This window comes from Rattus norvegicus, chromosome 20 (assembly GCF_021556685.1).
Source record: "Rattus norvegicus strain SHRSP/BbbUtx chromosome 20, alternate assembly SHRSP_T2T, whole genome shotgun sequence".
Lineage (NCBI taxonomy): Eukaryota > Metazoa > Chordata > Mammalia > Rodentia > Muridae > Rattus > Rattus norvegicus.
In genome coordinates, this window is record NC_141553.1 from 13,090,773 (window position 1) to 13,116,117 (window position 25,345).

Genomic DNA, 25,345 nt, shown 5'->3' on the forward strand with positions numbered 1-25,345 from the left:
ATATATATGTGCCTGTGTTCTATGTGCATGCATGTATGTTTCTGTGTGCATGCATGTGTGTATTATGCACACATGCATGTGTGTATGCATGTTTCTATGTATTTGTGCATATGTATATGTATATCTGTATGTGTATGTGTGTATGTGTCTGTGTGTATGTCTGTGTATGTGTACATGTGTGTGTATATGTGTATGTGTGTATGTGTCTGTGTGTATGTCTGTGTGTGTGTATGTGTCTGTGTGTGTGTGTGTGTGTGTGCCTGTGTGTGTGTGTGTGTGTCTGTGTGTGTGTGTGTGTGTGTGTGTACCTGTGTGTGTGTGTCTGTGTGTGTGTCACCTGTGTGTGTGTGTCTCTGTGTGTGTGTGTGTAGACGACAGGCACCACACAACTGACCCTCACTACCATGCCTCTGTGCAGTGTTGCCAGCATAGGCGTCTCCTCTACCCCGAGCATGAGGTCTGTTTTCAGAACCTGGTCGTCCTATGTAAGGAGACTGCTGTACCTTTTAAGTTCAGAGTTCACAGTACGTAAGTTTTTTAAAGCAGGATGTCAGCCTTTTGGGGGCAGTGGACTCACCCTACTCTAGGCTGGCTTTAAAGTTGCAGTCTTCCTCCCGAGCCTTTTCAGCGCTGGGATTGTAGGTGGCTGCCATCATGCTGAGCCAGCAGGCTTTCTTTTCTCTGTTTACACCATAGCTGTTGGAAAGGAAAGTCTTCCTCCCCCCCCCCTGGCCAGGGTAGGAGCTCAGGACCTCACACTTGGAGGTGAATACCAGGGCTAGAGAGATGACTCAGCGGTTAAGAGCACCGACTGCTCTTCCAGAGGTCCTGAGTTCAATTCCCAGCAACCACACGGTGGCTCACAACCATCTGTAATGGAATCCGATGCCCTCTTCTGGTGTGTCAGGAGACAGCTACAGTGTACTCATATACAAAATAAATAAATAAATCTTAAAAAAAAAAAAAAAGAATGGAGGTGAATACCACTCATTGCCTGCAGCCTAGAGAGCAGATTTGTCGAACACTGTGACAGCTGATTGCATAACCCCTAGGAATAGACTTCTGTGCTGTCCTCCTGAATGATGCCAGTGTGTTTACTTAATTATTAATTATTAATGTGTGAATGTTTTGCCTACATGTGTGTGTATGTATCATTTGTGTGGTTGATACCTGTGGGGGTCAGAAACATAACCGGAGCCAGTGGATCCAAGACTTAGGAGCAACAATGTTCTTACCCCCCTGGTAGTCTCCCGAGCCCCCAGTGCTGGTGGTTTTGATGCCTAACTGCAGAGATGGTTCTGCCCAGTTGGTCTAAGTGAGCTGGTCTCAAGGACCAGTTTCTTGGGCTCTCAGGACTTCCTGTCCCTGTTTGGAGCTGCGGAATTCCACCATGTCAGAGGGCATCCCAATGGAGGAAGGTAGAAATGGCTTGGGGTCACCTTCATCATATGAGGTTGTGGGGAACAGAATGGTGAATAGTTTTTTGTCTCAAAATTATTGTGTATAACTAACCTTGCTTTAGTCCTTTGGTTAATCCGTCTGTGACTCTGGGCAGATTATATTATAATTTTTTTTTTAAATTTTGGTTACAGTGAAATCATAAAGTACAGTCGCTAGTAAGCAGATGTGTACATGGTACTGTGAGCTGTTTCGTTACTTTGTAGTTCAGCAACCGGATCCCAATCAGCCCAAGCCGGAGGGGGAGCAGATGGCTGTGCTGAAGGGAGAACCTCTGTCAGTGGGGACTTCGGGGCCACCAACTCTGTTGGCTGCACTGCAGCTGTGGGGCACAACACAGCCTAAGGCCCCCTGCCTGACTGCCTTGGATACATCGGGGAAAGCCATCTGCACCCTCACCTATGGCAAGTATCACAGAAGGCAGCCTGCCTCCCACATACCTCACTGCTCTCCGTGTGCCACAGCACACGATGCTTGCCGCACATCGTAAAGCACACAGATCCACCCCCATGGCAGGCTTCCATTTGTGTTTCTCTCTGGTTTTGAGATAGGGTCATACTTGTAGCTCTGGCTGGCCTTGAACTCACAGCGATCTATCTGCCTCTGCCCCAGAGTGCTGGGATTAAAGGCGTGCACCACACATGGCATGACCACACTCTCGATATCTGTCGTAGCTTTATATGACAAGTTTTGACAGTGTAGAGCATCTTCTCTCGTCACCGAGGCTGTCTTAGCTGTCTGCACTCCATGTATTTAAGGGTCTGTTTTGGAAGCAGCTTGTTAGGTGTCTCTGAATCTGAAGTTTTGAATCTTTTTGGGAGTGAACGCCTTTGCATTTGTGAGGCTTTCCTGTCAATAATGCGTTACAGGTCTTTCCTTTTTTAACGTGTGTGCACATGTGTGCACATGTTTATTGTGGCATTCACACAGAGGTCAGAGGACTACTTGTGGAAGTCATTGCTTTCTTTCTACCTTGTGGCTTCTAGGAACTGAACTTGGGTTGTCAGATTTGTCGACAAGGGCTTTTCCCACTGAACCATCTTACTAGCCCATGATTTATAACTTTGTTTCTTTTATGTTTCTTGTGACACTTAACTCTTAAGTATATGAATAGTACTGTAGCTTTTATGCTGTATGGCCTTGTTATGTTGGTAAATCTGTCAGCCTTACAAAATTCACTTATAAAAGACTCAAAAGGTACATGATCATAGCAACTGCAAACAACTGTTTTATTTCCAGCTGTTTTACCTCCTCTGCCTTGCTCTGCTGATGTAGTCAGTCTGACATTGAAGGCACATGTTGCCACCTTGCCTCTGCTCTCTGAGGAAGGCCTCAGCATGTGATATCACTTCGATACTTCCTGCTGGGTTTAATGGTACTCTTGATCGCATAAGGAAGTTTGTTTCCTTCCATGCCTAGTAAGGGCTCAAATATTTTATCGACATTTTAAAATTGTGAATAATCTAGTTTTCACCCACCTTTTGAGATGATCTGCTTTTTCATTCTTGTCCCATTAACATGGCATATTATGCTGATGTCTCAGAGTTTATATTGTTGAGGTAAGACTAACTTGCTCACAAAGCATCATTCATGACAGGTAGATTCTGCTGGGAAATGTGGGTGTACTAACACCCGAAACTGATCTTTAAAGCAGGCTAAAACTGTGTGTGAAGTTTAATCTTTTTCTTACGGTTTCTCAGGTGTCCCAGTTAACACATGTGCGCACAGCACCTGCTCCTCAGTATTTACATGCGAGCATTCATTACCTGCCAGCCGCTCCACGAGCCAGGTGTTCAAGGAGCCAAAGGGCACCTGTGGCTCTTCTTTGATACAATGTTCACAGAGAAGTTGAAGCCCCTGTGGGTGTTAACAGTGGACTCTGATTTCTACGCATGCTTTCTCCTGCCTTCCCACTCAGACACGGTGCCCCTCTCTTCTCTTCTATCATTTTCTTTCTCAGCAGCATTCTTTACTTATGAGAACACCAGGGCTGGGTGTGAGCGTAGCTTCCACACATGAGGGGTGGTATGGCCTGAGTGGATGTCCCATTCTGTTGTTGCCAGCCCTCCCAAGTAAACTGTGGGAGATAAAACTCATCTTGTGAACACACACCACTCAATGATGTCATTAGTGAGCATTTTAAATCGTAAGACGACAGCCACAGTGCAGTGTTACTTAGGAAAAGCAGTGTGATATATGGTACCGTACTCTACAGGTGTGTACATATGCATGCATATAACATACACATAGTATGGCCTTTTTGCTGACTGGTTTTTGTAATAAAATCGTATTTGTGTAAATAAAAACGGATTTAGGTTGTTTTTTGAGAGAAAGCTGTGGTGTTCCTGGCAGAATCGCACTAAATAGTTGACAGTTGGAAACTGAATCTACCAATAGAGAAAGTCTGTGATAGGACATGTACTCGCTACATTCAGTGCTAATATTCAGTTTTTTACAGCGTAACATTGCTTATTGCTTTTGTTTTGTTTTAGGCAAACTCTGGAGTCGGAGCTTAAAATTAGCTTATACTCTGCTCAGTAAGCTGACTAGTAAGAATGAGCCACTGCTTAACCCTGGAGACAGAGTAAGTCGCTAGAATGTGACCCTACTGGAGTGAGTCAAAATCCACACCTTAGTATATATTTTACTGAAATTGATGTCCTATCAGTTGCTAAGAATTACAGGGCTAATACAAGAGGCTTAAAGTTAGCAATGGAAAAATTACTTTGTGGTAAGAATCAAGATGGCCCAGCAGGGACCCAGCAGCCAGGCACCTGTGACTAAAGGGGGTTGCTGTGCATGCAGCAGCGGTGGAAGTGTCTGTCACTGGTATGTTGAACTGCTCCAGGCGGTCTGAGCAAGAGTTTACTAGGCGGTCAGGGTGGAAGGTGAGAGAGGATGATGAAAGTCCTGGGGACAGCTGTCCTAAAGTGTCTGATTGACAAGATAACCGGGAACTCCCAAGGACCTTGCCTGCTTTACACCTTCCTGTGACTCCGCCCACGAGGGAGAAAGGAAAGGGGACCCAGGAAAACCAGGCACAGAAAAAAGGTTTCTAAGCAGTGATGTCCCTTGAGGCCTGACAGTAAATTGTTTCATAAATGAGGAAAAGGATTCTACTGAGAAAGACCAAGAAGTGGGGAGTGAGCTGGGCCTGGGGCCTGCACTAAAGAGGCAGAAGGCTCTGTACTCCAGGCTGGAAACCAAAGATGAGGGACTCAGTGGTAAAGAACACTCCCCAGTCCGGAGGACCTAGGCCTGGCCCCCAGCACCTACATGTAACTCCGCTTATTAACTCTTTCCAGGGGCACACACAGACATACCTGCAGAACACTCACCACAGAAAATTAGATAAGTCTTTAACAAATGACAGAGAGGGAGACGGGGAGGGACAGGAGAGGTGGAAGCAGGAGAGCGAAGCATGCACAGAGGAACAGAGAGGAACAGGGCAGATTTACACTCATTCAAGACCCTGGCGGCTGGGTCCAGTAAGATGCAGATCGGGAAGCAGGGCCACTTGGCCATAGCAGTAGCAGAATAAAGCCCTGCTCCTGGACAGCATGCGTGCTGACGGGGATGTGCAGACCCACACCAGAGTGTGCAGCAGAACCGTGTAACCTTGGGACAAACATCCCAGAGGTTTTTAGGGTGGGAATGGAGAATAGCGTGTACACAGAACACAGTGGCATTGCGACTTCCCAGCAGTGCGACTGGAAGAGTGGCTTCAGCAATCCAGTGAGACAGGACGATTTAGACTGAGCTTCTAATTCCAAACAGGTTTGAGGACTGGCAGAATATGTGTGCACATTAGAGGACAAGGACAGAGAACACCTTCAGGCGTTGTTCTTTAGGAGCTTGCTAAGTAGGCTGGACTGATTGACACAGAGCCCCCGGGATCCACTCCCCCATCCCCCACGATGACAGGCACACCACCGTAGCTGGCTTTTTCAGTGTGGGTTCTGGTGATCAAGGGCAGCTCCTGCTTACATGGCCCACTCTTCCCAAAGACGGCATCTCCCAAGCCCCGCCCCTTCCGTTTATTTATTTATTTTGAAAAGCATTCTTAGAGAGACAGAGACATCCAGATACTTTCTTGACTTGCAAGAGAATCTGTACCTAGAGGGTTACATGAAGAGTTCAACCAGCTTATAGTAAATAGTGACTGAGCTAGCAATCTACTGGGAGAAGCACGCTCCTGTGACAGTACCTTACAAAGTGCATAAGCCATCCCTCCGTACGGTCTATAGCATCACCTCTCTGTACCAATCATCCCTCAGAGTCGCAGCTGAGGCAACCACTATCTAGTTGTCTGTGGAGGGAGAGAGAGGGCTTCCCTTTCAGTACACTTGTTAGATGTGTAGCTTGTGAACGTGACGTACAGGATCAAGATCAGTTTGCCTTAGAGCTTGAGGGTTAAGCTAAGCCACCGTTGCCTTCTCAGAGGTTCTCATGTTATTCTGGCTTATTGCCTATGATTACAAGAGCAGTCACTGTATTTGGGTCTTATAAAATTTTATCTCATAAGTAGTTGTATGAATTTGGCCACATAGTAGATCTTAAATGACAGTTAGGATTGTGGTAGACCCAAATAAACACTCACATTATTATAAGAAATAAAATAGATATTTTAAAAAATAAAATACAGGGGCTGGGGATTTAGCTCAGTGGTAGAGCGCTTACCTAGGAAGCGCAAGGCCCTGGGTTCGGTCCCCAGCTCCGAAAAAAAGAACCAAAAAAAAATAAATAAATAAAATACAGGGGCTGGGGATTTAGCTCAGTGGTAGAGCGCTTACCTAACAAGCGCAAGGCCCTGGGTTCAGTCCCCAGCTCCAAAAAAAAGAAAAGAAAAAAAAAATACAAGGAAATATATGTTCCATAATATATGAACTGGGCCAGCAAGATGGCTTCGTGTGGTAAGGCACTTGCCCCAAAACCAGATGATGGGACTGTTCATCGATAGTGATGGTCAGTGTGGATGGGTGTTAGACCTCGCTCTCAGTCTGCCCACGTGAGAAGGCCTGAGCCTACCACTTTGAACTGTTTTGTTACATGTGCAGTAAAGGCTGCAGCAACAACTGTTTATTTAAAGTTATATGGATAAGAAAATTTTAGAACAAGAATGAATTCCAACATTAGATTTTTTAAAAACTAAATTAGATTTTCTCAACTAAATTTGAAAAGTAAAAACATACTAATCTTTATCTAATTAGCAGAAATTCTAAACGACGAGAAGCCTCCGTCATTTCTGTGATCTCACAGTTTTCGTTGCTGTTTTCCACTTGTAGGTGGCACTCGTGTTTCCAAATAGTGACCCTGTAATGTTTATGGTTGCGTTTTACGGGTGTCTCCTGGCGGAGCTGGTCCCTGTCCCTATAGAAGTACCATTAACGAGAAAGGTAACAGATGTGGGTCAGGCCCAGGACTGGGCACCCTCTGCGTCTCTCTTTAGGTGCTGTGTGATCAGTGCCCTCTTCACAGGGCCTTAAACAGGTGCCTGGAGGAGGCAAGCGTCACACAGGCCTCCTAGGACCTTGGGGAGTGCTCCAAGGAGGCTGCCTACAGATAGGGCTGTACTCCAATGGGGCAGAGCTGTCATAGCGCCTGCCTGAATTTTCCAAAAGAAATCGTGAGTGTGTTGCCTTCCAGTGAACAGAATTTGATTCACAAGCTATTTTGGGTTTTATTTATTGAATTAATTATAACTTCAAATAAATGGGTTGGGCATTTTCATGCATTTCTTGTTCACCCACAGGACAGCCAGCCTTATCATTCATAAGTTGTTAATGTGAGGGGCTTGGCTGCTCTGGATGGCTGTCTCAGTTTGGATATGAATGTCAGTAGTCTGAATATTGAAAAATATCTGAGCAGAATACTCATGTGCTTAGAAAACCAGGCCTTTCTGTCTTCTTATTTCTGTGTTTGTGAAGTCGTCATTAGTGTGAACGTTATGAATTACAAATGCTCGAGAATCTCAAAAGTAAAAGTTGCCAATAAGACCAGGACGTCCCCGGGGTCCAGCAGGCTAACGGCATCCGGGTTCAGTGATTCTTAGGGCACAAACTCTAGATTTGTTAAGCTTATAGGACGGACATTTCTGAGGGACAGGCAGAGAGGATCTGGGGGCAGGGCAAGTGCTTCTCTGCACAGTGATGGCTGTGATGAGGGCAGATTTCCAGAGTCATTCGTAGGTTCCAGATGGGACTCAGTGTAAACGATTATGTCTGGAGACCATTAAAATGTATTTGAACTTCATTTATAAGAATAAACTCCAATAAAGTAGCCCACCATCCAGACCTTTGTATTTTACTGTGAATAAAGAAGCCAAAAAGCACCCTCAAATTTCAAATGCTTGTCTTATTTTCACGAAAATTGAATATCCTGCCGATAATGAGACTGAATTGTCTTATGAGAAGTTTTATGAAGGGAGAAGGAATCCCCCACAGCCTGCGCTTCAGGGCTGGGCTGTGGCTCTTGCTCCCCTACCACAGGCATTCCGCCTCCACACCATCGCTTTGTCTTCTGCAGGATGCAGGCAGCCAGCATGTTGGCTTTCTCCTGGGCAGCTGCGGGGTGACCCTGGCCCTGACCACAGATGCTTGTCAGAAGGGCCTGCCCAAGGCGCCGACAGGAGAGGTGGCAACTTTCAAAGGTGAGGCTCCCCGGTCACGGTTCTGTGCTCTTGGCTGTGCTTTTTACCTGACTTGGCCTTCAAGGCACACTGTGCCAGAAGCTATACCCACGGAGGCTGCTGGTCTTTAGCAGAAGACCTACTTGTCGAGGCTGTGGTCTGATCCAGTTCACCTGATATGTTCCATGCTTCTCTGTCTGAGTACAAAGATGAAAACAAACCTTGCCTCCCACAGCGCCCTGGGCTCAGGTCCCACATGTGTGTAGCAAAGCTTTCTGACCACCGCCTTTCACAGGTTGGCCCCCCCTGGCCTGGCTGGTGATTGATGGGAAGCATCTGACCAAGCCTCCGAAGGACTGGTACCCGCTGGCCCAGGACACAGGGTCCAGGACCGCCTACATTGAGGTAAGGCCATTCTCAGTAGTGCACAGGCGCATCCCTCAGGCTCAGGCCAGGGTTTTATAAAAAGACAACTACTTAATACTTTTAGGCTAAGTGCTCTCCTAATTTCTACCTCTACCCCAGATATATATAGTGTCCTATAGAACCTTAGATGGGTCATGTCAGGATTTACTCTGACCTAATTCATCCCTGACGACTGTCCTTCCTAGGACATGGGCAGTTAAGATGCAGCTGTGTGCACTGCTGTCCTCTAGCACTGTCCCGGGTCCCCTAAGAGCCACATTAGAAAAGCTAAGGGAGAGATGATTCAGCTACTGCTTCTTAAGCGCTGTGGTTACAGAAATTTATGTTGTTGTTTCTCTTCCTTGCAATTTTACAGTATAAAACCAGCAAGGACGGCAGCACAGTAGGGGTCACTGTACCCCACTCATCCCTGCTGGCGCAGTGCCAGGCCCTGACCCAGGTGTGTGGGTACACGGAAGGTAAGGCCCTGCATTCCGGAACGCAGTTTTGCTGCTGCATAGGTACCTGACGTACATGGCCTCACCCGTTGCTGTGCATGGTGCATTAACTTTCAGTGCAGCCGCACCAGGCAGCAGGCGCAGGTGTCTACTGCAGGTCCCCCTCTGCAGAGCCCTGGCTGCCCCACCCAGGGCAGTTGCAGTAAAGTAATGCTAACACGGACTTTATGGAGTGTGAGATCTGTGCACCGGTGGTTCGGTTGTGCACGGTGGCGGGATCAGTTGTTGGGCACTGCAGTGAGCATCGTAAGCACTGGAGGACAGTCCTCTTGCAGCATCCTCTCTGCTGGCGTTTTCGTTGTCAGTCAGTGTGTTTGTGGCCGAGCAGTCGTGCATGTGAGTGCTTAGGTGTGATCTTTATGGTCTCAGCTTATCTTGTTAAAGTAGAGCCCCAATTCAGTGAATACTTTAAATGCATATTAAAGTGACAGATGGTAACTGTATATATTTATGGGATCAACAGGAAATACATTATTATAAATGCTAGAATTGGACACAAATTGGTTTTCTTACATTGCAGAATTGGAGCTGAGCAAAACTAGAAAGTAAACTTGAGTGTCATATTTAAATACATAAAATACGATATTTAATCTCAAGGGTTAGCATGTGGGCACAGTGATAACGATTTTGCCGAGATTTTCAGGTATTTCAAGGACTTTAATGGTTTTTTAAAAGTTAGTTCTGTAAAACAAAATCCTACGAGGTCTTTCTACCTCATGTAATCATGTAATTCCTGCCACCTTTAGTTTGGCACTTCAGCTAACAGGGACGGGGACATTGTCGTTCAGAGTGCAGCGTTTCTGGCTTGCACGTCGCTGCTCTGTACAAGTACGATGCAAGACTGCGGGCTGAGGGTGTGACAACTGGGGGAGTCTGGGGAGGGGGCTGAGAAATGAGTGCCCATGGCAGTTTGTTGCCCTGCCTCCTGCTTCTGAGAGGCGGCCCTCACAGTGGCGCGACCACGCAGTGACCTTTCTGTGGTTTGCTGTATGTAGTGGTCCTTGTGCTTCTGAATTGAAGATCAGCATGGTTCCCCGCTCCAGGCCAGAACTGTGTTTCCAGTCACCTGAACAGACATGTAGCTCGCTGTTAACCGGTGCATGGTGTGGAAGGGCCGTCTGTCTCCTGAAGCTCTGGTGCTCTGGTTCCGTACTCATCTCGGGGCCACGCTCAACACGTGCAGTGCTTAATGAAGTTTTAACTTTCTGTGTCCGCTTTCAGCCGAAACATTAACGAATGTGCTGGACTTCAAAAGGGATGCTGGTCTGTGGCATGGAGTCTTAACAGTGAGTGTTGTTTGGATGCTGGTCTGTGGCATGGAGTCTTAACAGTGAGTGTTGTTTGCTAGTGGCTGGGGTGGGAGCAAGCGATGAGCCAACCCCGTGAAATTCTGACTCCAGCTTGTTGGGTCTGGTTTGCTCGTCAGCATAGTTCATCTTGCTTCCCTGATCTAGTCCGTTCCTTTCTTTATTTTTTTTTTTCTTTTCTTTTTTTCGGAGCTGGGGACCGAACCCAGGGCCTTGCGCTCGATAGGCAAGCGCTCTACCGCTGAGCTAAATCCCCAACCCCTCGTTTCTTTATTTTTGCAGAGTGTCATGAACAGGATGCACGTTATCAGCATCCCCTACGCCCTAATGAAGGTCAACCCCCTCTCCTGGATCCAGAAAGTGTGTTCCTATAAAGGTAGCAGACTGCCCTCTCTTGCCTCATCTTTCCTGAAAGAATTCTCTACAGCCTGATGTTGAGAAACTGAGAAAACATGAAGGCAGCACACAGACATATAGCTGGCCCTGAAGAGCCATCTGGGGATGTCCCTGTAGGTCATGCTGGCCCAGACCCTCTCGGGGCACGGCAGCCCCTTGTAGCAGCGTAACTGGGCTCTTCGCTGAAGGACCAGGCACTCCTAATTCAATACTTGGGAAGTTCCCTTCAGTATCACATGAGTGTTCCTAATATTATTTGAGATGGTTTTAATTTGTAGCTAGAACTTTTGATGCTCTAACAAGGCCGCTGTTCAAACGATAGTCAGTGACGGGCAGGATGGATGGACGTGGTGGGCCACCTGTGAGGCCTGTTCTCCAACCTTCCAGTGGTTGGGGGTGTCCTAACGTCACGCAGGAATCCCTCTCATGTGACCGCAGAGCTCCAGCATCCTTTGTCTCTGTCCACTAGAGCTCAGCAGCGACTAAGACCAACTTACTGTACCCAGCGAGTGCAGGTGACAGTGGTATTTCCTGGCATCCCCCAGATCAGCGTTCCTGCTACAGAATGGCTTGCATCATTTTATGGAGGAAGACAAAGCCCCATCGAAGGCAGTGGGATTCACTGGGCTCTGCACACTCACTGAGGGTGACTCAGTTCAAATCCCAGCTCATTTCGTGACCTGAGCTGGAGGCTGCCATTGCCCCAGTGATGGTTCTGGCAATGAGACAGCACAAAACAAGGGGAGGGACAGCACACATGTAAGAGAAAACAGGCGATGTTCAAAGACTGGATACAGCTCTGGTGTTGAGAGCGCTGCCCCATCTCTCAGAGGACTTGGGTTCAAGTCCTGGCACTCACTTGGTGACTCACAACTGTCTGTAACTTCAGCTCCAGGGCATCTTGTGTCCTCTTCTTGTCTCCGAGGGTACCAGGCACACACATAGTGCACACATACATATGCAGGCAAAACACTCATAAATAAAATAATAAAAATTTACTTTTAAAAGGCTGGGGCTGGAGAGATGTCTCAGGTTAAGATCACTGGTCGATTCTCCAGAGGACTCAGGTTATAGATGGTAGCTGACAGTTATCATAACTCCAGTTGTGGGGAATCTTATGCCACTCTCTGCTCTGTGTGCCCGTGGTACACAGACATACATGCAGGCAGAACACCCATGCACGTAAAATAAAAACAAAAGGTTGGAAAGTGGATCCGAGCATATTACATCCAATTCGCATCTCCAGATTCAGTGTTAAGGAGGAAAGGACAGACTTAGGAGCACACAAGATCACCAATGCTAGTTACACAGACAGGAGCTGTCCCTGCAGCAGGCCGCTCACCCTCTGCACAGGACGAAGCACAGCAGTATCTTGGAGTGTGAGCGTGCCTGCCTTGTGACACTGAGACATCTGTACTCCCTTCTGTTTGTAGCCCGGGCTGCCCTGGTGAAGTCCCGAGATATGCACTGGTCACTCTTGGCACAGCGAGGTCAGAGGGACGTCTGTCTCAGCTCTCTGCGTATGTTGATTGTGGCGGATGGCGCAAACCCATGTGAGTAGACTGGGTAACCTAGGGTGGGTTTGGGGTTTTTGCACACACGGTTCTTGACTTGCCAGGAGGACCGAACAGCCTGTCGAGCTGGAACCTAATGTACAAAACTCGAGCTTTATCACTGCTTTGTTAAGTGACCTATAAGGAAGTACAAGTACCCTATAGTGTTCTGTGACATGCTGCCCCTTGTATTTATTAAGACATATGCATTTATTAAGACTCTAAATTTACAAGCAATTTTAATACAGTTGTCAAAACCTTTACTGGGAGTCATTGTCTTTAAGAAGTCAGTGGATTATGCTATAAATAGGGTCCCCAGTTTGTTAGGGACCTACTGAGCCTCTTGCCCCTTAGTGTTAGACTCCCCTGATGTGGCTCTCAACCCCAACTTCCTTCACAGGGACCCAGCTATTCTTCCTCCATTTATCTCTGGCCAACTCCAAGCCCTCCTGGAGGAATGCCTGTGGCGTCTGCCTAGGCTGCGAGGACTCAGCTGTAAACAGTCCGAGAGCAGCTGCTTTTGTGGGAGCTGCCTAAGCTTCTTAGGTCCAGGACAGCCTGAGGCCTGGATCAGGCGTCCCCTAGGGGAGCTTGGAGTGACACTTGTTGAGCCAGGGATTTCTTCTGCAGCACAAATAGTTGCTCCTATTCTTCTGTGTACCCCGTCTTTCAGGAGAGCAGAGCAGGCAGACAGCACCTCTAGAAACTTCCTATTCTCTTGGTGTATATCTCAGACAAGCAAGGTGTCTCTTCCCAATATCCATGGCTACTCATGCCTTCTCATGCCCACAGCTGCCCACAGCCGCCCACAGCTGCCCACGGCCACCCTGGCTCTGCTTATGCCCGCAGCTGCAGTCCGTGATCTCTTGAGTACATCACTTCCTTGGAGTGTTTCCTTCCAGGAGATAAACGTTAGCGCTAATTTCTTTGCCCGTCTCCTCCATCCACATTTCTGCAGGTACAGGACAGCTAGGCTTCCTTCATCAGCCTAACTTGCTCTTCACTTCCCGGCCCTTTATGATGCTCTACCCAGTCTTGGTACCACGGAGCAATCTGTCGCCTTCTTTCCTTAGGAGACACCTGCCTCCCCAAAGAATGTGAAAGCGGGGAACCTTGTAGATGCTTTTCCCCTTCTATGTACCCTTGTTGGGAGAGGTTTATAATGAAGCCCTAGAGTCACTGTGGCTATAGGGCGCAGAGCAGGCAGAGCCTCCTGAGGCCAAGTTCTCTAACACTCACTCACTGTTAAGGCCTGCCAGCCCTGGGTGACAGGAGTCTACCCAGAGGAGAGGACACTAGGGCAAGGCAGGACATCTTCCGTGGAGATGGAGATCACACATCTCTAAAGCTCTCGTAGGAGCTGCACTTGCTGGGCCACAGTAACCAACAAGACTGAAAACGGCCTGCTGTGAGGGGTCCAGACTCTTGCTTGTTGCCGAGCTGGAAACGATCATGTATGTCTTGTGGTAACCACTCCTACCCTTAAAGAAGCTGCCTTGCCAAACTGTAGTGGCAATCTTGTTAAAACAGGTTTATGTGCAGCTAGGACTCAGCCTGGCTGTCAGGTCAGCGTGATGCCTTACACACTGTGTGCTCTTGGCCTGCTGGCCCTCAGTCACCTCTCGTGCTTTACACAGGGTCAATATCTTCCTGCGATGCCTTCCTCAACGTCTTCCAGTCTAGAGGTCTGAGGCCAGAGGTCATCTGTCCTTGTGCCAGTTCTCCTGAGGCGCTAACAGTAGCCATCCGCAGGTAACTGAATTGCATGCCGTCTCTTGTGAACACACATTCGAGTAGTCTGTGTATAATGGAGTTACCATGGCTCTAAGTTTGTAATCTGTCACTAACTCTTGGGCATCCTGAGAAGGACTTCCTACGAGTGCCGCAGTCTCCCTCAGGTAGCAGAGGTGCAGCCTGCACTTCTGTTCCCCTCAGCAGTCTAGATGCATGCTGGGAGTCGGGTAGTGACTCCTGGACTACATTGGATTCTCTTGACTTTGTTTCCTTACGCTTCTTCCCAAATGGAGAGCTTGCTATTCTGTGCCCCATCTTACGTAAAAGTCATAACTAAACGAGAGCTCCTCATCCTGAGAGGCTCTGCTGGCTGCGGGTCTGCTGAAGAGGACCTTGAACTTACCGAGGGAAGCATCTGGCACCATAACCTCTACACCCCAAGCTGCTCTCGTGGGTATTTCCTTCATGGCCTCGAGGCTGCCCCGAGAGTCCCCAGCCCCATCTAAGAGCTGGTGTCCTAGTATCTGGGCCCCGGGTCCCTTCCTGTAATTCTTACACACAGCACAAACCACAGCTAGGCCCAAAGGCACTTTCCTTCCCTGACCATAAATCTCCTGTTACTGCTGATCCAGCCCTCAAGCACCACTCTGTGGGGCTTCAGGCCACGGCTCACCATAGAGGCCATCTGCTGTGGGCAGGTGGTGTTGTAAAGGTGCCATGGGCCTGAGCCCCCTCTACACGTGCACAGTATCATAGCCCATTGCCGCACAGAGGCCTCCCGACACTCAGTCTGCCCACCTGGGTACCCTAGGGCTCTGTGCTTAAGTCACAAGACAACCAGATAGAGATTGAGTCGCATCTGATGACTGACTCAGAGGTCACAGTGTCACCTGCCTGGTAGTCATGGGCCTACCTCTGATAAGAAGAGTATTGGAGCTCTACTGCAGGAGGGGCATGGCTTTAAGGCACACTGTCTTGACAAGGCCATACACAGAGCAGGTGCTTTAGTGAGGAACTGACCGTCAGGGGAGGCCGGCCCTCAGTGCCCTCCTCCTTGGAGTGATAGCCCTTGTCAACAGCCTGCTGGTGTTCTTGATGTCTAGGCCCCCAGACCTGGGAGGACCTCCACCAAGGAAAGCTGTCCTGTCCATGAACGGCCTGAGCTACGGTGTGATCAGAGTTGACACCGAGGAGAAGCTGTCGGTCCTCACTGTTCAGGATGTTGGCCAGGTGATGCCTGGAGGTAAGAGTTGGTCAGAATGTACCTGCGTCTTTCCCTGATCGACACAACAGAAAGAGCATCAGTGTACCAGCTGGGCTAGCTCACTCGCCACACCCCAGGAGTAGTTCTTGGCCTCATGCCCTGAAGGCTCTATGGGGGACCTCGGAAGAAAACGGACTCTGCAAATGCCTGGATGATGAGGTCACCTGAGCAGGCTGTAAGAAGCACCTGTGGTGACAGGAGATGTGGACCCCCCACCCCCTAAAAAAAGGAAGGAAGAAAATCCCAGATGCACCCTCCTGTAGATGTTGGCGCATGCACTTGCCTGCTGCTTTGAGGAAGGACAGGGAGAAGGGGTGTGCAGCGGCCTTCTCGAGTGTCACTGAGGAATGGGGGCAGGGCCTGGCTTAGGAACCCTTGGCAGCAGGGATACTGTCAAACTGCTCTCAGTTCACTCCTCTTGCAGCTACTGGAAGCCACCTTGGATTCCCCTCATGCCATGGGCAGTGTCCTCCTCTTCTGTCCTGGTTTTCTCTCGGATGCTGACCCAAAAGCATCCTGCAGGAGGAAAGGATTCGTGTGGCTTACACTTTCAGGGAAGTCAAGGCAGCAACCTAGCAGGAGCTTGAAGCAGAAACTATGCTGGAATTTTAGCTGGATTATGTTTAGCTAGATTTTTATGCATCTCAGGTCACCTCCTGAAGGACCCACAGTGCTGGCATGTCCTCCGTGAGTTAATAATCAAGACAGTTTGTCAGAGGCTTGTCCACAGACCTGCTTTAGGCAGGTCCTCAACTGAGGAACCTCCCCCGAGAGGACTCTAGGCTGGGCCAAGTTGGTAAGGCTAATCAGGACACCCTGTTAGTTTCAGAAGTAGGGTGCTATCTCTCATACCCAGTTACCCCAACATCAGTGCTCCCCTCTTCTGCCAGATGTATGGGTTCTGCTGCCTGCCCGGCATTCTGACTTCAAGCTGCAATCCGTGTCACAGGCAGCCTTACCGAAGGGCGCTCAACTCCTGCCACAGATGCTCCGGTAGACTGGCCCTGGGTTAGGCAGAGTTCTGATCGGAGTGAGCACAGAGGTTTAAATTAGTTTCCAGCTCCACCTTTTAATTCCTGTGAATTATATTTCTTCCTATAATTTGGCTACCTTAGAAGCAGTCTTGCGGAATGCTTGGCTTTGTAGTTAAAACATCTTCAAAAGCCCGGCGGGTGACCTCAGTAATCTCAGTACTTAGGACACTGAGGCAGAGGAACCTTCCATTCGGGACCTGCGTGGGCTGCCTAGTAGACCTTGTATCAGCAACAACCAAATAATAACAGGAAAACAGACAATGGCATAATACTTTTTACTTGTTATAATGGAGTTTAAGTAAGTCGTAAATCATGGGGGGATTGTGAGTTGTACTTGGTTTGTACATTCCTTTGTATGCGGAGGGGGACACATGTCTGTGCGTGTGCATGTAGGGCCTAAGGACAACCTCCAGTGGTCTTACCTAGGCATTCTAACCCTAGAGTTCTCTTACTAGGCTAGGCTGGCTAGCCAGCAAGCCACAAGGACCTGCCCGTCTCTGTGTGCCCAACACTAGAACTTTAAAAAAAAAAAAAAAAAAGCCACCCTGCACGGCTTTCTAACGTGGGCTCTGGGATTTACCTTAGGCCCCCATGCTTCCCGGCATCCACTTTCCTAGCAGCCATTTCCTCGGTCCTCACTGTTTATTTTGACTACATCAAGGGTTACACTCGTTTTCCTTTAATGCTGTAAGACTTACAAACCTGCCTCATGTTTATGCACTTCCCAGTCACACACGCCCACATGACTGTACATGTGCTCCCCGATGTTTTCTCTGTGTATGTGTTGTCTGCTTGATGGGTGTACACATTTGTTGCGTGACACTTTCCCTGGGGAACAAGTGAGCAGCCATCTACTCACCCCAGACAGGGAATCCATAACAGCCCAAAGTAAGGATACCACCCACGTCCAACTTAGTGGACCAGTGAGCTCCAGGAGCGACAGCTGTATCACTAAAAGCCAAGGCCAGCCTAGGTGACTGCTCACAAAAGTTGAACCTGGAACACGCTGTACAACCTGCAGGCAACCTAAGAGGCTGGCTTGTTCAGCAGCTCCAGTGGTCTGCGCCTCCTCTAGGAAGCTGGTCTTCTCTGAGAATGATTCCTGATTCACTGCGGGTTATACGTAAGCCTTGGGAGAGGGAGCCTAATGAATCCGGCGAGTTTCAGGGATTTTCCTGAAGCTTTTGAGTCGTTTACTTCCTGGATTTAATGGGCTTTCCTAGAAGAATTGAATGCTTCACTTCCCTGGAAAACATCCCGTGTCTTAGCACGCTTCAGTCCAAGTCTTACCGCTGATGAAATAGCCACACAATGACTGTTTGTACATGCACTTCCTTAGCAGTTCTTTCTTGGGTCTAGGCCCCTCCCAGCAGTTGGCTGTTCCTTAGCTGACTGGGCTTGTGGGCGTAGTCAAATCTGACAGTGTCTCATCCCAGCACTGAAGCTGTGTCTCCTAGCATTCGCCCTTACCACAGTATCAAGTGGATTTGTAGTAATTTGAGCTATTTTGTGACTTTTAAATCATCTGTGCACACTGAAAGTAAATACTCATGTACTTGGAAAAATGTGATTTTGTTAGTCAAGAGAGTGTTACGTAGGTGTGTGTGTGTGTGTGTGTGTGTGTGTGCGTGCGCGTGCGTGCGTGCGTGTCTGTATGTGTGGTTTGCATCTGACTCTCTAGTGTTGGCAGTGGACCCAGGACTCCTTATATCCTAGGTAAGCTCGCTTCCACCTAGCTATAGCCTTAACCCTCATGCCGCTTATAACAAGTTCTTTTGTTTTTAAAGATTTATTTATTTATTATGAGTACACTGTAGCTCTCTTCAGACACACCAGAAGAGGGCATCAGATCTCATTACAGATAGTTGTGGTTGCTGGGATTTGAACTTAGAACCTCTGGACGAACAGTCAGTGGTTAAGAGCACAAGAACTTAATTAGCACTGTCCACGCTGTGACTGTTCATGTAAGAATTTGGGAGGCAGAGGCAGGTGGATCTCTGAGTTTCTTGGGCCAGCTCGGTCCAGTGAGAGCTACATGGTATCAAATACACAAGCAAACAAATGGAAACCCCACAAATACGTGAGCAAGCAAACCTTTGGGAACAGCACGTAAATGTATCCCCTGATGATCGTGGGCTCTCTTCTCTTTAGCTAGTGTCTGTGTCGTGAAGGTAGACGGTGTCCCTTACCTCTGTAAAACTGATGAAATCGGAGAGATCTGTGTCAGTTCTGTGGCCACTGGGACAGCATATTACGGGCTGCTTGGCATCACAAAGAATGTCTTTGAGGTTTGTATCCTTTTCCTCATCTTTCTCTGGTCCCAGGAGTGTTGCTGGGCCCCAGTACAGGGTGGAGTGGAGGCCTGCGAGGGGCTGCTGGGACCGAGCGATTCACAGGCTCCACAGACTTCCACGGCTTCGGCCAGTAAGGAGGCTCTGATAGACCTCAGCTCGGCTCACAGCACGGCCCTGTTCATGACGAGTCCTGTACGCACAGGCCATACCAGGAGCTTGGGTGGAGTCCTGTGGGTGGTGAATCCATTCAGAAGTGCAGTCAGGGTGAGAAAATGGTTTGTGGAAGGCCTGGTGCCCTGTGGAACACTTAGCCCTGGGCCATAGGCGCTTTGTGGCATTTGAAATGACTAAGGTAGTGTCATCTGGTCCTAACTCTATTTTCTGTCCTCTAAGATAGTTCTCAGCCTTCCACCCCTCCCTCCCCAACAGTCACATCTACCCAGGCTATGCCAGACTGTGGTCCAAATATGTTAACTGAAATGATCTGCAAGCTAAAATAGAACACTGGACCAACTAGGAGGGAATAGAAATAAAATGTAACTGTTGTGTATGTCTGAAAACTGCTGCTAAGCTTTGCAAGAAGATGACATTCCCAGAAGGCTCTACCTCTGACCCACGTTTCCCCTAGAGCACTGATGTAATGGTGGGCTTTGTCTTTAAAGCGCCTGCGCTCCCAAGCGTCATCACCAGAGACGTTCTGGAGGCATGAGCCATTATTGAGTGCTGCCTGCCTGCCTTGTCTTTCTAGTAGTCAGTGAGTTGTCTGCTGCCTGACATCCTCTTCCCTGTTCTGGCAGACCGTCCCGGTCACTGCGGATGGAGTCCCTGTCTCTGACCGGCCTTTCACCCGGACAGGTCTTCTGGGGTTTATTGGGCCTGTGAGTATGAATAGGACCTCCTGTACCCACCCGCCCAGCAGCAGAGAGTTCTGGCGGAAAAAGAACACCTCATTGCAGACGTCCTCTTGTCCTCGAGGTCCTTAGTTCTCAGTGTGACCTTGACCATTCATCCTGACCACCCTGGCCTGCTCCTTACCTGCATGTAGTGTTTCTCCAGCCACAGACCCACAGTGGATGCTGGGTGGGAAACAAGGAGGTGGAGGTGTCTTTGTTTTTATCATTTTTCCCAGTTTTGATATTTAAAGTATGTTGGAATGAATACATTCTGTAGCATCTTGGCCCACCTTTTCTCAGGTGGATGATTGATGTCCTTTCCCAGAAACGTTGGTTGTCATAGTTCAGGGAGAGGCTTGTTCCCTTGTGGGTGTCTGAATTGATTAATACCAGCAGCTAGTGTAATGTGGCCATGTCTGTAGCCACATAGTCAGCTCATGGGTCACATGACACACATGGATGCCTTGCCCTTGTTGGAGCATCTCAGAGTCCTTCACACACCCACCCGTAACTTTGTAGCCCTTTTGTGTTGACATCCTTTCCCCACCCTTGAGTGTTCCACCCGACCTAGTACTGAGGGTGCACTCATGTTTTGACCCCATGTGAGGTGCTGTATTCTTAGTGCTCTCAAACCCTTCTCCTGAAGCCTGACACACCCTTTCCTCAGGAGAACCTGGTCTTCGTCGTGGGCAAGCTGGACGGGCTGACGGTCGTAGGAGCACGCAGACATAATGCAGATGACATTGTGGCTACTGCCCTGGCTGTGGAACCCATGAAGTTTGTCTACAGAGGCAGGTGATGCACCATGGTAGACTCTCTTCTCACTCAAATCCGGGAGGTCTGTGTAGTAGAGGAGAAGCCAGGAAACCCAAATTTGCAGAATTTAAAATGTACACGTAGCAGAAAAGTTACACAAAGAAAGAAAACAATGTTCGCATCAGAGATAGCAGAGGGAAACGACTTCATTTTCAGCATTTGTTCAGCTCCCTAAGAGAGCATGGTCTGGCTCTGTAGGGGTGGATCAGCAGTTGAGAGAACCTTCCAGAAGACTCAGGTTCGATTCCAGCACCTACACAGAAGGTTTAACTCCACTTCCAGGGTATCTTAACAGTGTTCTGGCCTCTTCACACATTGGCACACACAAGGTACATAGACGTATAGGCAGGCAAAACATTCACATATAATAAATAAATACATAATGCATGTGTACATACATACATACATACATACATACATACATACATACATATTTTAAAAAAGAGAGTAAGGTCCAAATGCATTGATTGGACAAAAGGACAGGATCCCAGCTGCTGGGAGGTGAGTAGGGACAAGCTTCCTTGCTGTCTCATGAACACTGATTAAAAGAACAGCACCACTCTGTGAACTACTGAAGGCCGATTCTTTTTCCTCGTAAGGTTTCAGGAGACATAATATACTTCCTTGCTCCCAGAATAAAAATGTTCTCCTGAGTGCCTGCATTGGTTAAGCATGGACTTTAGACACTCACGTCTGTGGAGTGTCGGACGACTATACCTGTGCCTGTGACACAGTGGAAAGGGCTGAGAAGGGATTTTGTCTCTCTCTCTCTCTCTCCACCCCAGAGCTCTCGATCCTGGAAGGAGCTCTTCTCCTTTTGGTCTGCCCAGCCAACTTCCTTTAAAGTCTTATTCTTCTCAAAAGCGGGCATGTGCCTTTGTTATTCCAGTGTGTACCTGTGAGCTGGGCCAGGCCCTGCCTGTGAACATGCACTAAAGAAATAAGGAGTCATTCCAGACGGGCACAGACACCTGCCAGAGGGTGGTCCCTTGAAGTACAGACATAATGGGGATGCTACAAGAAGGGCAGCAAGAGGACACTGAGAAAGCTTGCTGGATGAAAGACTGTGCTTGTGGGCTGTACCTGCCACTTGCAGAAGTATGCAGGCGTACTAGCTGACAGAGAAGATAGGAGAAGCCATATCTGTACAGTGGTGGGCATTCTAGTGTAAGGGATTTGGTGGGCAGGGAAACCCCCAACTTGTTAACTTTGATGGGAGAAGGCAGATCGTTTTGATAGTTCAAAACAATAAAAAAGGTGCATGTGCACAGTGCACACACAGGCAAATCTATAAACAAGAAAAAGGTGCACGTGCACATGTATACATACATATGAATGCAAGGAATGAAGGGAGACAGAGAAGGAGACATAGGCCAGTGGGACGGCCAGCATCTAGATACTGACTAGCAAGCTTGATACCTTGAGTTCGACCCTAGACCTACCCGGAAGGAGAGAACAGACTTCTCTCTGACCTCTGCACATGCTGTAGGAAAATAGAGGGAAATCCAGTTTTTAAAATGTTTTAAAATTTATTTTTATGGGCATTTTGTGTGCATGCACGTCTGAATGCCACATGTATGCCTGGTGCCCACAGAGGTCAGAAAAGGGCATCAGATTCCCTGGGACTGGGGCTGCAGGTAATGAGCTAACATGTAGGTGCTTGGAATCAGACCCAGGTCGCCTGAAAGAGCAGCCCTCTCAGCCATCAGTCCTAAGTAGGATTAATTGACTTATTATTGGAAATATTTGACCTATTAAGAATATTTTTTAATTTGGGCTTGGCACTAGAATCTTTATTTTTGTGAGTTGGAACTCTTTTAGTATCATACTGATGATGGGAGTGACAGGTTCCTTTGCGTATTAACAGTAACAGTCTACTCACTACACAGAACTCGGCAGCGTTTGTGTAATCTGACTTGAGAGAGGAGGAGCTCCCGCACTCTTCCTCCAAGTAGGAGTCACTTTGCCCGTGTCCTCTCTCAGGATCGCCGTGTTCTCTGTGACTGTTCTGCACGATGACCGGATTGTCTTGGTGGCCGAACAGCGGCCCGACTCTTCGGAGGAAGACAGCTTCCAGTGGATGAGCCGTGTGCTACAGGTGGGCACGCTGGACGGGGGCTGTTTTCAGCACCTGGGGGCGAACAAATGACAGGCAGTTTGATGGCACTCTCTGCACCTGTGATCTGTCGATTCTGTGGTAACCTCACTGTGACCTTTTCACTGTCCTTCTTCATCATTAACTAGAAAATTCGGAGGAGTGGGGAAGGTGGTGGATAGATTTCAGATTAGTGAATCCTTTGGGGGTGATCCCTGGGGACTTGTTGGTTTAATGTCTGGGTTTCAGTGTTGTAGCCCTGGCTGTTATCATCCTGAGCTCAGTGGGAGCCCCTTGATAAAGCCTGGGTCTCTGAGGCCATAGTAGAAACCGGTTGGCCAGTCACTAGGGTGCCTGTCCTGTGTGGTCCCGAGTGGGAGATTGGAGACTGCTGTCTGTGGACTTGACCTTACTGGTTATTTCTTAGTCATTACCCTGAGTCCTTCCCAGAGGACAGAATAGAAAATGGTACTGTCAGTTTGTTTATAAGATTGTCTGTGTTCTGAATTTATGCTGAGAGTTCTTATTCTAACTCAAGACAGGGTTTCCACCTAACGCATTGTCCTCCCATTACTGTAGTTGCTAACAATAGGCAGCATCACTCCTTGATGACTGGCACTGGGCCCCAGTGCCTCACAGTGTGGTCTCCATGCTGAGCCAGACAGGAGAGCTGGGAATAGCTCACGTGATGTTACAGTTCTCTTCCTTTGGGCACCAACCAGCAAGACTGTTTAAATCCACATTAAATTGAGGCTCTGGGGGCTAGAGAGATGGCTCAGTGGTTAAGAGCACTGACTGCTCTCCCAGAGGTCCTAAGTTCAATCCCCAGCTACCATCCGTAATGGGATCTGATGTCTTCTTCTGATGTGTCTGAAGAGAGAGACAGTGCTCTGGACTGTGCTACTCGCCGAGTTCTGATCGAGTACATTCTTTATTTTCAGTTATTAGGAATTGCTTTTTATCATTAAGTTGGTTGTATTTGAAATACAGACATAATTCCAAATTTAGGACATGGAGCGTCTGTCGTTTTTGGTTGGAGGCCTCCACGTACATTAGTGGCTCCTGAGGTTGTGTTTTGATAAAAGCAGCTGCAGAGGCTTCTGTGTTTGTGTAGACTCTGTGTATCTCATGGTAGGAGGGCACAGTCTGTCTGCTTCGCTCCTGGACTTCTGTACTTCAGTGTTCTGTTCTGTGTGGTGTCCCCTTCCGGCTCTCCGTAGCCTGGGCTAGCAGCGCGTGCTCAGCACAGGTTTGTCTTCCAGGCCATTGACAGCATCCACCAGGTGGGCGTGTACTGTTTGGCCCTGGTTCCCGCCAACACCTTGCCCAAGGCTCCTCTTGGAGGAATTCACATTTCTGAAACGAAGCAACGCTTCCTGGAAGGGACGCTACACCCATGTAACGTGTTGATGTGCCCTCACACATGCGTTACCAACCTTCCCAAGCCTCGCCAGAAACAGCCAGGTCAGTACCTGACAGCGAGGCTGTCTGACCGTAATTGGGGCCGGCTGCAGCAGGTATGACTGCCTTGGCTCTTGCAGTGGTAGCACCCACCTCTCGGGCCTGGGGTTAAGCACCTGCTCCTGGTTCACAAAGTGGGGAGTTGCTGGCGTACCTGCCTGTTGGTTTCCCCCTGCCTGCCAGGAATCAGTTTTAATGACACATTCAAGGGTGGCTCCATGGAGGTAGATTTAGTGTCTATAAGCAGATGCAGGCTCTGGAATCCAAGGAGCCCCTGGTAGCCACTGGGTTTTAGGAGTGGAAGTTTATCAAGGGTTAATTTTTGTTTCTATTTTAACACAAAAATGAAATATAGAGGCTAGTTTAACTAGCATATTCACTCCGTCAGAGAATTGTCTATGTAAATAGGAAATGCTAACTTCTCTTTACTGGTCTTTGAACACATAATTATATTGCTAAGTATGAGACACTTTAGGAATTCTGATTAATACATGAAATACAATAAAGCAAGAAAACATTAATAACTTGGTTGACATCCTAAGACTATGTTAGATGGCATAGTTTATGTTAGAGAGTGATCTGAATATTTACATTTAAAGAAAAGAGTTAAATACCCTGGTATGTTTCACAATAACAAGTGTTATATATGTAATTAGATTCGTGTGACAGTTACAGATTAGAAGTTCCCAACTCATCACTTGGAATCTGTTTGCAGAAGTCGGACCAGCCTCCATGATTGTTGGGAACCTGGTTGCCGGAAAGAGGATCGCACAGGCCTCTGGGAGAGAGCTGGCCCACCTGGAGGACAGTGACCAGGCTCGCAAGGTACTGGGCAGCTCCTGGGGGCAGGTGGCATCCAAGACTGTGCCGGTGCGAGGCTTCCTCTCTCTCTGCAGTTCCTGTTCCTGGCGGACGTGCTGCAGTGGAGGGCTCACACCACTCCCGACCACCCGCTGTTCTTGCTCCTGAATGCTAAGGTGAGCGGTGGACTTTCGGGGTCACTTCCGTGTCCTCCTTGTTTCTGTTGGGGGAATAGACTGCTGTTAGACTTCAGTCCCTTCTGGGGCACCGTCCTCTCTGCCTGTCAGTTGTCTTGTAGAGACCTGTGCTTTGAACAGTGGACACAAAGTTGTTGATGTGCATTTATCTGGAAAATTCTTAGCAGCTGTATTTTCTTATTACAAACTATATCTGTGTGAGTACCTTGCGTGAGCGTTTATGAAGTACAAGGAAATGTTTATATGGTAATAATTATACATTAGTCTTTGTATATTTCCTCACATCTTTGAAATGACAAACACTATTAGCTGTTCCAAACTGCTTCTCCTTTGGGACTGAAATTTTCTGTCATATTGTGTGAGCATCTGTTAATGCTCTACTCATACTGAGAATGCCTAGAATCAAAGGAGATTCTGTAACCCTCACAGCACAGGATTACAGAACCAAACACTGTGACAACCTGGCGTGATTCCCTGTCAGTTACACCAAT

General features: G+C 48.2%; 1 protein-coding gene across 6 annotated transcripts in view; it reads left to right on the forward strand.

Moving 5' to 3' along the window:
• Positions 1-25,345, forward strand: part of Dip2a (Dip2 acetate--CoA ligase A) — a 90,959-nt gene that overhangs the window by 44,053 nt on the left and 21,561 nt on the right. For all 6 annotated transcript variants that reach the window (XM_087598342.1, XM_087598345.1, XM_087598346.1 and 3 more), the window contains 18 exon segments: positions 1,665-1,862; positions 3,951-4,042; positions 6,744-6,854; positions 7,984-8,107; positions 8,382-8,491; positions 8,868-8,970; positions 10,231-10,295; positions 10,599-10,692; positions 12,146-12,265; positions 13,903-14,017; positions 15,103-15,242; positions 18,449-18,585; positions 19,389-19,469; positions 20,152-20,279; positions 22,284-22,398; positions 23,658-23,859; positions 24,572-24,681; positions 24,753-24,833. In XM_087598342.1, the coding sequence (XP_087454468.1) occupies positions 1,665-1,862; positions 3,951-4,042; positions 6,744-6,854; positions 7,984-8,107; positions 8,382-8,491; positions 8,868-8,970; positions 10,231-10,295; positions 10,599-10,692; positions 12,146-12,265; positions 13,903-14,017; positions 15,103-15,242; positions 18,449-18,585; positions 19,389-19,469; positions 20,152-20,279; positions 22,284-22,398; positions 23,658-23,859; positions 24,572-24,681; positions 24,753-24,833 (2,126 nt within the window).